The sequence below is a fragment of the Ascaphus truei genome, chromosome 19, assembly GCF_040206685.1.
Source record: "Ascaphus truei isolate aAscTru1 chromosome 19, aAscTru1.hap1, whole genome shotgun sequence".
NCBI lineage: Eukaryota > Metazoa > Chordata > Amphibia > Anura > Ascaphidae > Ascaphus > Ascaphus truei.
Genome location: NC_134501.1, coordinates 17,136,246 through 17,149,766, shown reverse-complemented (window position 1 = coordinate 17,149,766; position 13,521 = coordinate 17,136,246). Strand labels below are relative to the sequence as shown.

The 13,521-nt window shown below is 44.3% G+C and overlaps 1 protein-coding gene across 1 annotated transcript in view; it reads right to left on the bottom strand.

Annotated features, from left to right (window-relative positions):
* Nucleotides 1-12,288, bottom strand: part of ADAMTS18 (ADAM metallopeptidase with thrombospondin type 1 motif 18) — a 53,374-nt gene extending 41,086 nt beyond the window's left edge. Inside the window, exons 1-3 of the mRNA XM_075576754.1 lie at nt 11,939-12,288; nt 11,746-11,827; nt 9,391-9,707 (exon numbers count right to left, since the gene is read on the bottom strand). Coding sequence (XP_075432869.1) covers nt 9,391-9,707; nt 11,746-11,827; nt 11,939-12,082 — 543 coding nt within the window. The 5' untranslated portion in view covers nt 12,083-12,288. The remainder of the gene's footprint in view (nt 1-9,390; nt 9,708-11,745; nt 11,828-11,938) is intronic.
* Nucleotides 12,289-13,521: the final 1,233 nt, after the last annotated feature.

The window sequence follows — 13,521 nt, the reverse complement described above, 5'->3', positions numbered from 1 at the left end:
TATGTGTGTTAAATACTATCACTTGTTTTTACTTCCTTTGGAGTGCACTCCTTGTTCTTTTGTAGAATAACTGTCATTAAGTATAACAACAGGATCAATATCTCATGGCAAACTATTAGCTATAGAAAATTACAAAAGTTCTAGGTATTATTAATTATAACTACTATGTAGACACAACTGGACAAATGTTTGACTATGCAAAGTGCAGTGTGCCCGCCAACTGTACTGTAGCTGTAACGCCTACATCTGTTGCTAAGTATCACGGCACATTTAATATTATACATATATGTATATATTAGCTATTTTCAAAGAGTTTGTTTGCTCAGAAACCTACCTTTTAAGTATTAGTCCCACACTTAATAAAATAGCTGAAGTTACTGAGCTTGAGATGAGCATTCCTACATGTAACGATGCTCGTCTCAAGCAGGAAACGAACCCGCAGGGCTGAGACAGGAATATAAAAGAACCGACCTGAGCCGAGGGACAGAGTCCTGATAGAGTAGTGAGTCGTAAGTGAAAGGTCAGGGCTGGCAGCAGAGTTGCGTAGTCGGTGAGAATGCAGAGGTCGAGGCAGGCGGAAGACAGGGGTGGTCGAGGTATGTAGCCAGGTCTGGTAACGAAGAAGACAAAAGGTAAGGCTGTTGCATGTACTCAGCATGAACTGAAACTTTGCTCAGCAACTTCCTGCTCAAAGAGCTGACCTTTTAAAGGAAGCTGCCAGGAGCAAAAATGGAGGATCCTGCCTTTGAGGTCGAGCTAGAGCAAAATCCCGGTCTGGACTCAGAAAACCCGGGACGGATTTTGAAAAACCGCATGGACATCACTAGCCTTCACCCAAGAATTCTCCTCTGGACTGTATCCCCTCCAAGATACAAGGTACTGGAGACTGCCACAAGACCTACGGGAATCCAGGATCCGACGAGTTACACACTCCACTTGGCCATCTACTGGAACCAGGCCTAGAAGGGTGGGATAGAAGTGGAGTTGTTGCAGGCCACCGCCATTAGAAGAGACACATGAGACCGGAGGAATCTTTAGGGTATCTGATAACTCCAATTTAAACGTGACCGGGTTTACTTGTTTCGCACTCTTGTAGGGACCTATGAACCTGGGCCCGAGCTTCAGGGAAGGACTCTTCAGATGGATGTTCCTGGTAGATAACCATACTAGATCTCAACCTGGAACTGCTGGGCTGGCCGCTGATGCTTATCCGCATGATCCTTCTGCTGAAGGGAGGCTTTTGTTACGTTGTCTTTAATCCTCCTCCAGAGAGACTTTAGCTCCTGAACCTTGTCTTCCACTGCGGGACTTCCAGAGGTGGAGGTGGAGATGGAAGAGTAGAAGAAACTGCCAAAATAGTCTGAGATAGTGGAATGGCTCCTGGAAACAAGTAGATTGGGTCATTGAATGCCTGATGTGGTGGTATCCCCTTGTTTGCTTCTTGTTGAAAACTTCCCCAAAATCCTGGTGTGCAAGAGTAAGGCCATCGGGGAGAGATACAGACGACAGTGGTAAGTCAGAGCTGGGACAAGGTAGAGACAAGCAAGTCCCATGACATTGCTGGCCCCAGGTGGTCACTTCCCCCTTTAACCAGTGGGCACGCAACCAAGGGAGACGTAATACTATAGGTGCTGAAGGTGTGTTGATTACCATGAAAGGGAGTAGCTCCTTATGTAGAACTCCGATGTTCACTGCCAGGGGAAGGGACTCCTGGATGATGGTACCGGGTCCTAGGGGTCTTCCGTCGATTGCCGCAATCTCTAACAGAATCTCCAAAGAGTTAAGGGGAATTGCGTGCAGTTTGGCGAACGAAAGATCGAAGAAGTTACCGGCTGCTCCGGAATCCACGAAGGCCTAAGTAGAGACTGAGGCTGAACCCCATGAGAGGGAAACCGGTTGAAGAATCCGGGAAGGCACTGAGGGTGGAGGGATGGTAGCGATGTCCAGCAAATATTCTTCCAACTTCACTGGACACAGGTGTTTTCCTGGCCCCACAACGATCGGGCAGTCACGGATCCGCTGGTCCTGGGACCCACAATACAGGCGCAATCCCAAGGTATGCCTCCTGCTTCTCTCTTGTTCTGACAGTCTGGTAGTACCCAGTTGCATAGGCTCATCATCTGGAGGAGACGGAGAAATGAAATTTGGGGCCAAACGAGTTGTTAGGCTCCTAACAGCACGGTACTTCTCAGACAGGCGTTCCTGCATTCTGAGATCGATCCGTATGCCAAGAGAAATTAACTCCCCAAGGTCCTTATGGAGGTCTCGACCGGTTAGCTCATCTTTTAAGTGCTCCGAGAGTCCCTGCCAAAAGGCCACTGCTTGAGCTTCATTATTCCAGCTGGCGTCAGCCGCAAAGGTACGAAACTCAATGGCGTATTGGCCTACAGTGCGAATTTCCTGGCGAATCCGCAGGAGTGAAGCTGAAGTAGAAGATATACATCCAGGAGCGTCAAACACCAATTTGAACGTACGGATGAAAGCAGGGGAGTCGCTGATCAGGGGCAATTCCCCCTCCCAGAGTGGGGAGGCCCAAGCCAGTGCCCCGTCAGTGAGAAGAGAAATGATGCAGGCCACCCGGGCTCGGTGCGTGGTGAACATGGACGGTTGTAATTCAAATTGGATAGAGCATTAATTAAGGAATTCCCTGCATGCCATAGGGCCCCCCTCCCCCCATACCATAGAGGAGTTGTGATCCGAGGTTCTCTGCTTGCAGGAGATAACGGAAGCGGTATTTGGAAACGTATCTGCAACCTTCAAGTCTGGCTGATGGGTGCCAAAGTGGGCAACTAAGTCCTGCACCATATCACACATCTGTGCAAGTTGTTGATTATGTAGGGCGAGGCGTTGCTCAAGATCCCCCAAGTATTTTCCTTGCAGGGTAACGGCTCATTCTACCTCAGCGGGTCCATGTTTTGGCCGAGTAAAATTTAATGATGCTCGTCTCAAGCAGGAAACGGACTTGTAGTGCTGAGGTGTATGAAAGAACCGACCTGAGCCAAGGGACAGAGTCCTGATAGTGTAGGAAGTTGTAATCCAAAGGTCAGGGCTGACAGCAGAGTTGCGTAGTTGGTGAGAATGCAGAGGTCGAGGCAGGCGGAAGACAGGGGTGGTTGAGGTACGTAGCCAGGTCTGGTAACGTGGAAGACAAAAGGTAAGTGCGTTGCATATACTCAGCATGAACTGAAACTTTGCTCGGCAACTTCCTGCTTACAAGGCTGTCCTTTTAAAGGAAGCTGCCAGGAGCAAAAATGGAGGATCCTGCCACAGAGGGTGAGCTAGAGAAAAATCCCGGTCTGGACTCAGAAAACCCGGGACGGATTTTGCAAAACCTCATACTATATCAGTGTAAATGTTCCCTGATTAAACATAATATAGAACAGAATAACTCAACACATAGATAGGTTGGATCTGGTTTCATACTTTCATAATACACCAAACAGCTATCGCTTTTGGGGATTGTAGTTTAAGTAGTTTAACAATTATTAATTTATCACCATGTTCCTTTGCATACATATTATTTCTGTACCTCTGTTATCCTTGTTAAAGCTAGGCCTAGGTTTAAGGAAATATATAAATACAGCTGTAGCCGACTTTACTGATCCTCCTGACTCAGCGCATTGTGTCACCGCTGCAGTGATATTTACAGATTTGGTACGGCTCCATTGAAGGAAATGGTAACATACGGTATCTAAATGATGCCACCCCATCATTTATCGTGACATTTGTGCAACTTTGATGCACCAGTGGGTCCCGATGAAAGGTCCATAATAGACCTGAAACATTGCACACTCTCCTGCCCTTCTAATACTTAAAAGACACAGCATTAAGAGATTTGTGCGTAGAGTTCTACTTTGTATCTCGTTTGGGGAACTCTGCCTCATTGCTTTCGATCTATTCTGTGCTGGCCACATATAGAGTTTCCCCTACAAAAAATATATTTTTTCCCATTTCACATTTTGACTGCAATAATGTTGGCTACATCTACACATGTAAACTGAAGAGATAGTTACGTAGTTACATAGTTACACAGTACATAAGGTTGAAAAAAGACGTACGTCCATCAAGTTCAACCTATGCTAAATTTAGACAACAGATACTTTATCCTATATCTATACTTACTTATTGATCCAGAGGAAGGCAAACAGAAAACCCCATTGAGATGAGATGGTAGAGTGTGTAAATTATGACTGCAGGGGTCCGAACGGGATCGTGGATGGCTTACATGGGGAAAATGGTTCAGTGATTAAAGTTCTCATGAGTTTGTGAATTGGGAAAGTGAGGGAAGGTGTTAAAGTAACACTTCAGCAGAACTAAGATTGTATTTTACTACTTATTTTCTCCCATGTGCCATAAATCTAAGAGTTCCTTTGTCGTTTTCTCCCTCACCGCTTTTGAAGATACCTGGAAGGATTAGTAAACCTTTCCTTAGTGCACCTGCCGCTATTCACAACACTCATGACACTTAGATGTCACTGGTCTTCCAATGTTAATCCATACACTGCTCCATACAGGCCCCTGCTGTGGTCATTTCCTACCACACTTCACAGGATCTTTCCTTGAACTTTATTAGTATATAGGGAGTGCTAAACTCTCCTATTTAGAACTGATTGGTGAGATTGGCTTTGATGACATGTTACCATCCCTGTGAAGGTTTAGGTAGCAGGCAGAGCAATGTCTAAGTTTATTAAGATGTGAAGAATGATATACCCAGTTGTTTCCAAATGTGAAGCTTCTATCTTAAATTCTGAAGAAGGAAGCTAAAGAAAAACCCAACAGTTTGTATTCTCAACCATCTGTTGGTCCAATAAATGTATCATGCTAGTCATCATCTGAAAATATAAAGCTAATAAAACAAATCGCAACGACAGAGTACTTTCTCACTGAAAAATAAACCACAGCCTCTCAGAAGCAATCCTGGGACAAATACATAAACAGAAGTCAAAATACAGCTCAACCCCCTTATAACGCTGGGCCTGGGGTCCAAAGAATCACATTGTGTTATAAGCGGATCGCGTTAGAAACAATGTACAATTGTATGAATTGTACAATAAAGTATTTAAGATACCAATAATCGTGTTTTAAAGTATTCATAAATACGAAAATTGGGAGCCACGCTTGCAACGCGTTATAACCGGATTCGCGTTGTAACGGATCACGCTATAACGGGGTTGAGTTGTAATAAAGGTTTGTAGTAATAATATTATTAATAATAGCAATAATAATATTTTTTCTTATATAGAGTTATCAAGGTGTACAGCATTGTACATTGAACTTCCTTCCCCAAAACACTTCTAGTCTAATCTTTGGTGGCGTTTATGAAAAGGTCCAAGAAAAGCACAAATGACATGTCCAAAATGTCTTTATAGCAGGGATAGGCTAACTTCTGAAAGATGGGCCTTTTTGCCCAATTCCAGGTTTCCCATTAAAAAAAAAAATGTGTTCCTGATGACTAATCAAAAAGATTATTCTCCTATCTACTCAAAGCATTTACTGTTCAATTGAAACATAATTAAATCGACTTTATGAGTTTGTGTTACTTCTACATCAATGTGATCAGGTCCAGAAGAAAAGAAGAGTCTTGCCATAGATCTTTAACAAGGCGATAGATCAATGTGCGGGTTTTTGTTTTTTTTGTCAGTCTAAGATCATTAAATTTAGCAACCCATTCTATATTAATCCTTTCACTCACAACAAGTCTTCTATACAAGCAAAGGAAGACAACAGAGCACCGAATTACTGAATCCTTTGGGTCATCCAGAAATCAGATCAAAGAGGCCCTCCAGTCAATTGAAATGCAATTGCTTCCAAATCCCATTGTAGAGTTCCAGGCTTGAAATAATGGGTCACTGCAGTTTTATTGTCGAGAAGCTACTGCTAATGAAAGGAACAATGACAAGATTAGGGCTGTCAACCATGTAGAAGAAACACCACTTTTAGTTTAATTGCAGTGAACAAAGCAAATAGGGAAGAGGGGCATCCAAGTGCCAAAAGTAATTGGTGTAAAGAGGATATTGAGGCTATTCACAATCTTGATAACATTGTTCAGACTGACAGTGTGATGGCTAAACTTGAACTCTAATAGAAACCGCTGCAGTATAGATCATACTTTCAACACAAAACACAATCTATTCATTCACAACTGGTGTCGGGGAGAAATCCTCAGGCCACATTCAGCTCTATTAGGCTAAGGCCCCGCTCCCAGAGTCAGCGCACCTGCGCTGCTGACAGGCGGTGCGCTGAGATACACAGACCGCGATCTGCGGTCTGTAGGGAGCGGGAGGTGGGCGGGAGGTGGGAGGTTTGATCGGGAGGTGGGCGGTTTGACAGGGAGGGGGGGCGTGGCTTGAGCGGAGGGACCCGCTACTCTCCCCCCCCCTCCCTCCACGGACTCGGGCTGGAGCTGGAAGGTAAGTTTAAACACACACACGCAGGCACTCATTCATACACGCGCACACACACAGGCAGGCACGCACGCACTCAGACACACACACAGAGAAAGGCACTCACCTGCTTTCACTCCACACTCCTCCCCGCTCCCCGAAGCCTCTCCTCCTCCCGCAGCCTCCCCTCCCCATTGGCTCACAGCCACACACGTCACGCGTCAACGCTAGGAAACACCATTCTCTGGTGTCTCCAGCGGCTGACGCGCTACAGCGTGTAGTGCTCTGTGCAGCCAGGGGGGACCGGGACCGGCTCGCGAGGATTCCCCTGCTGGTGGGGAACTCGCGACCCGCCGCCCGCGCCAACGAGCGCAGCGGGACCGAGGCCTTAGTTTCTCAAAAAAACACCATCTCTATACTCTTACGAATGGCTGTGTAGGTAAAACTCAATCACTTACATTGTACTGGAAGTCCATGTACTTTGTTAGATCTCCTGTATTTAAAGATACTGCATCTGTATTTATGGCACTCATGGGATGCTGTAAAGAACATTTGGCAAAGGGCAGAAATAGAAACATACCTACAGTATATAACAATGAGTCCAAGTATTAATTTGACAGTACATTCTACTAGGTAAAGTGCTTTGTAAGTCACCATGCAAGAAATAAGAGATAAGAAAGCAATGCCTTAGTAGGCTATGGGAGTAAGAGTAATGGGCCACAAGGTGAGAGCAAGGAATGTTTTTAATTATTCTTGTTCATCAACATCTACATTGCCAGGGATGGTAAAAAACGGCAGATTATTAGTTAATTATATGCTCCACTCTGCACCCAGGGAGTGTAATCAGAGGATTACATGATAGAAAAAATTGACACTCGGTCTGTCCTTGATTTAGATGTCTGATTGTGTGACCGTGTTAGAATTAGTTAACTTGTCTAAAATATATTACCAATGAGGCGTATTTGATTTTAATTCTGGAGCCCCTCATTTGGCTGAAATCCACATACAAACACATACAGGTTGATAAAAGCAGTGAGCATGAGTTAATATTTAGTTCTTGCACAGGTTATAACAGCTGCCTTACAGCTAGGTCCTGGCCAAGAGTAGAAGTAAGAAGCCAAGGAAGCAGCAGAAACATGTCCCAAAAGCTACAGGGATTAAAATAAGATAGATAAACTACAAGATGTGCATTCATACTGTGGTAGGTGGACCCACATGAGAGCAACAGTGGGTTAAATGTATATTTCTTTACACACGTGCACTGTATGTCAATAGAGAATATGGGACAAGTTGCATGAGTATCTCCACCTACTAACATTCTGTCACCAGAGGCTATCGCCATGAATCACCTATTCTTCTATGATTCTATGGGGAGGGACGGAGCTAGGTGGGAGGCGCCTTGGGCGGGGAGCAGGGAAGGAGCTGCGTGTTATTAAAGTGTGTATATGTGTGTGTGTCTGTATGTATATATGTATGTGTGTGGGGGGGTGGACGGCACCACGATTAGAGCCTTCCCCCCTCCCTCCCACTCCCGCCCCCCTCCCTCTCCGGCTCCCGGCTCCTACAGACCGCATATCGCGGTCTGTGTCTGTCAGCGCCCCGCCTATCTGCAGTGCGGGCGCGCTGACTGAGGGAGCGGGGCCTTAGGCTTAGGCTAAGGCCCCGCTCCCTCAATCAGCATGCCCGCACTGCAGACAGGCGGGGCGCTGACAGACACAGACCGCGATATGCGGTCTGTTTGAGCCGGGAGCCGGAGAGGGAGGGGGGCGGGAGTGGGAGGGAGGGGGGCGGCTCTGATCGTGGTGCCATCCACCCCCCCCACACACATACATATATACACACACACACACACACACACATATACACACTTTAATAACACGCAGCTCCTTCCCTGCTCCCCGCCCAAGGCGCCTCCCACCTAGCTCCGTCCCTCCCATGCTCCCCATTGGCTGACTCGCGTACCACGTGACGCATCAACGCCGAAATTCACAAGATTCTTGCAGTATCGGCCGGCTGACGCGTCACAGTACGTAGTCAGCCCTGTCGGAAGGAGGAAGCGGGGGCAGGGACCACTCGGGCAAGGGTCTGGTGGTTCGCGGCCGCGCACCCCACCGGCCGCAGCAGGTTCGCAGCCTAAGTATATAAAACTATTTGCATTTATAACAGTAACTGAAAAAGCGTTATGATTCCATACCAAACTACCAGCCTCATTCACCAATTCGCAGTAAGTGGCTTACTGCTCTATAGACATTAATTGAATGAGACCGACACACTTTTACACACTCACGTAAACATGTTTCCAGGAGAGCAATTACACATTTTGAGCTGTGACTGTACTTAATTAGAATGCACTATTTCGCTTTGTTCATAAAACCATCTTAGATCTTCTCCACAGGTGAACCATATCAGCAATTTGAACCATTTGTTGTAGCTCAATCAGTTGTGCATATTCTGAACATGTCACCTCAATGACATAATAATCAGACAGATTTATTAAGGTGCACAAGCAATTTTACACGTGTACTGTCGCACAGGTGAGGCACAGCTGCAAATGCCTGGCTTAGTAAATAGGAAGTCTGTACATGTGCTGTAAGGAAATATAATTTGTTAGTCTTTAACTTTAAACCTTTTGGTTATGTACATGATATCTGCCACTAAAGCAACTAGCCTAGAAAATCTAATCCAGCCTTGTTAATACAAAAGACCCAATCAATCCTAAAGACTGTAGGATGTCTTACATTCTATTCCGTTTAAATTCTTTATTCTGTTCTTAATCACCTGTAACTGAATGATAATAATAATATAATTGTTCTGTGTTCCCCTCTTCCCTTTCAAGGCTCCTATGTAAACCAAAATACAAGGAATATGAAGTCTCTGAAGTATAATTGTAGAGGGCTTTGGAATGGAAAGATGTTTCAAAAATACAAGACAATCTTCCATTGTTATAACATTTATGAGATTACGGTCATTAGTAAAGGACATGTCATGAGTGTTTAAGATGACTTACCATGCCCGCACATGTAGATATGGCCACAGAAGAGTTGTCATAGTCCCTGATAAAACCCTGAAAGAAGCAATGCTCTACACTCTGTTCCCCATCTGCGAAGAACCCATCTCTTCCAAGAACTTGCACAACAAACTCCGCTGATAGAATAGCAGAAGGCTGTAGTTCCAAGTGAAGTTCCTGTCCAAATGCTGAAAATCTGTAGTGCAAGGAAGTCTTTGAACTTCGCGCCGATCTCTTTTTCCGACTGTTGTGCAAAATATCATGGGAAATGTATGCTCCATTGGAGTCCACTTCAACAGGTGTTACAAAGACATAATCTGCAACCATAAAATAAAGGACATCAACATGTGCACTTAAAACTGCACAGCACACTACTTGACACTTGCCTTTGATGCCCCCATGGAAGGGCCTAGGTAGGCGTGTTCCTGTAATGCAATTATTTACTGTAGGAAAGGTTTAAGTGAAGCATGTGAAAAAACAAATACTGATCTTAGGACATGATGAGTGTGAGTCCTTACTGCCTAAAGGCTGCAGAATTAAGGATGTCAAGACTGGCCTATTTGGCAGAAAAGAGGTTAAATAAGTATGACTCTAAAGTCAACGTTGTTACGTGTTTGAGACATAAAATGGGATTATTTTTGTTACAGGCAATAGATTACAGCCTTTTTGTTGGCATTAAGAATGGAAACCTAACAGAGAGAAAAATAAAAGATACACTCAGAGGGTCCCGTAATTACTTTTGTCACGCCATTTGTCACCACCAGGAGGTCCTGTGATTATTCCCTCTCCAATCAGTGCTCCCAAATGGCTAGGTGTCTTTAAGATAGTATGATACTGTGATTGTTTTCTTTGTCTCAGTTACTGTGTCAGCCATTTATTTGTTGTTAGTACTATGAATTAATGACACGGTACTCATACATTCAGAAGTATAGTGCCATGGAATATTACAGCCATTGCCATAATAACTAGAGCAAGAGACTAATTAAATACCAGGGTATAACATATTAATGGAATAGATAAGGAGGTCCCAGTTTAAAGCGAACAGAGAATAAGGTAGAGAGGGATAACCAGAGGGAAACAGGGGAGACAGAAGGTTTGTAACCACGTGTGAAACACAAGCAGCGAACAAGGCCACAGACCCAGGTAGCCGTATGTCCAAATTCCCAGCAAGAATAAGATATATTTCAGAGCCAACATACTTTTCCTGATGCGCAGGCTGCTAAATAAATATTTTTTATATTTTATATCACGTCAGTTGGCACTTTTGTGAGAATTTGTATACAGACTTTCTTGAAATAGAAATATGCTAAAAACACAATGTTCTTGGTTTACAAGCTATGAGACGGCAGAAACCTTGTAAAGTGATCTATGGCAATTAATAACAATGACGCAGCTTTGGAAGTGTATATGTGGCTAGTGATACTTCTGAAGCAAATACATCAAGGGCTTTAGCTAATGCTGAAATAAATGAATAGCAGAAGTTCCCAGAGTTCATCAAGCTGAGGCTGCAGGAAGCGACATCTGCAAGAGCAGGGAATTCCTTAGTAACACTGAAAGGCAGGACACATACCATGCACTATACCTGTCATTAGTTCATTATATCACAGACAGAGCTGGATTCTACAGTCCTACTGTGAAGCCTGGTCATTAAACTTGACAGTAAAGTAATCCTTTCAGTGGTGGGCAGATACACACTGCCGAGCTCAGAAAGGGTGAAATTGGTGAATGTTTTGTTCCCTGGTTGTACTTATTAATATAAAAAAAAAAATAGTCCTTTATTAAGGTAATAAAACAAATGCTTTCTTATGGAAAAACATTTTTTTTTTTTTTTTACATATCGCACCAACTATATACACAATACTCCATAGCACACATAACCAAATGATACAATAGAGGGGTATAAGAATGCAATACAAGGAGAGCACCACATAAAAGTAAACAATGCACATGGGGAATACCTACCCTGTACATCTGCACAGCTGCACAACTGCACAGCTGCACAGCGCAGGCTTCCCAACTTCCTCTTATTTATCCATGCTGCATTAGTTGCTCTTATCTCTGCTACACACCTAATATAGTCTATAATGATCCTTTCTGCTCCCCCATCTCCACAATCACATTTAGAGAATTCAATAAAGTGCAATAGTGGAATAGGACTCTCTGTGCGGCAGCACCAAAACTATACTCTTTCACCTTATTGAATAAGCCCCTTAGTGTACTGTACGTGCTATCCTGTTTATCTCCCAAATACACTCCTCAGGTGTAAGTTCTCCTGGTATTCATTGGATTGAAATGGTAAATATACAGAATTAGAGAGTAATGACAATGTAGATGTAGAAACCTTTGCATACAAACCATGATTGAATCCACTGATGCTGCTGTCACTGGTTAGAGAGGCTGCAAATGACACACAGCAGAGGCAGTAAAGTTGAAAAGTCTGAAAGAAAAGAACAAGCAACACATTGAAAGATATGAGATTATTTACACAGTGCTAGCAATGAGCATGGATTTCTGACCGCAACATAAATGAAACATGAAGGTAACCTGCCTTGGCTAAACTTCCAATCCACAGGATTGTCAGAAATTGCATAGAGGTGCACTTCAGTATAGTAACAGGTAAAGTCCACATAAAGAGTACAAAGTAATCCATCATCTGAGGGAGATGTAATCTCAAATCTGCTCCAAAAGGCATGCAGAGAAAAAGAGTGTATCCTCAGCATTTTAAAGCAGGTGGCATCCTTGGACCCAGTGCATGAAAGTCTTCTATGATCATTGGCATTCCTAGGCAGCAATGGAACCCAGAATGACCCAGTGCAGGGAGAGAGTAGTGTAACTTGCTCCACTGATCATCTTATGTTCATTCCAATTCCAGCTCCACACAGCAGCATTGCTGAAGAATATAACACCATTCAAGCTCAACATAGCATTTCTACTCCTGTCCCCGCCTCCAGCAGTGCTACGCCTCCAGTGATGTCATCTGTCACTCAAGGACATTCCAGGAAAATTGTAAATTAAGTTGGGAGTATGATATGATCTTGTGTTTTGGGCTCTCAATGTTCATGCTGATGACAATGGCATCAAATGCAATATTAAAGATGCAGGCAACAGAATTATTAAGCCTTGTTGTGTCCATGGAAAACGAGTGCAGTTGTACAGCTAACATTTGCACGAGATTTATCAAAGAAAAGAATGCTATTGCTTTGCAATGTACGCTCCCGCGATACATCTGGTGCATTTATTGCCCGGTAATTATATACATTTTGCACAAAAGAAACATTGATAAATAGCCTCCAAATGTTTTTGATTTAACCTTGTCAGTGCGAGTAAGAGGCAGTAAATTGGAAGCCTAATGGAAAAACTGCAATGCCAAGAATAAGGTTATACTTTGCATGGTGTTTCAGTCTCTCTTTCGGGTAAGGTGTTAAACAATTTAGCAGATATCCTGAGCTGCAAACTAGATTGTACAGTTACTCCCACAGGCAGGGCCGCCGACAGGGGGGGAACAGCCGGGACACGTGTCCCGGGCCCAGTGACTGCGGGGGCCATGCGGCCGGCGGTGCATTTTGGCCCTGACCTCTGGCCAGGCCCGGCTGCCGGTCGCGGCTGGGCCCCGGCTCTCCATCAGCTGCAGGCCTCTTCCTCACTCTGTGGAGAGCTGGGGCCTGGCCAGAGGTCGGCCCCAACTTGCAGCACCGGACCACTGCAGCAACTGGGCCCGGCCTGACCATCCCCAAAGTAAGTCTACTTTTTTATATATGTATTGAAGGGGTGAGGGTCTTTTTATATGTATTGGGGTGGGGGTCTTTTTATATGTATTATGGGGGTGGGGGTATTTTTATATGTATTGTGGGAGTGGGGGTCTTTTTATATGTATTGTGGGAGTGGGGGTCTTTTTATATGTATTGTGGGAGTGGGGGTCTTTTTATATGTATTGGTGGGAGTGGGGGGCTTTTTTATATGTATTGGGGGAAGGGGGACTTTTTAATATATATTGGGAGGAATGGGGATCTTTTTAATATGTATTGGGGGGGAGTTGGGTCTTGTAAATATGTAGTGGGGGAGGGGCATGGGGTCTTTTTAATATGTATTGAGGGGGGTTTGGTTTGTATTTTGTGGTGGGGATTGAGAGTG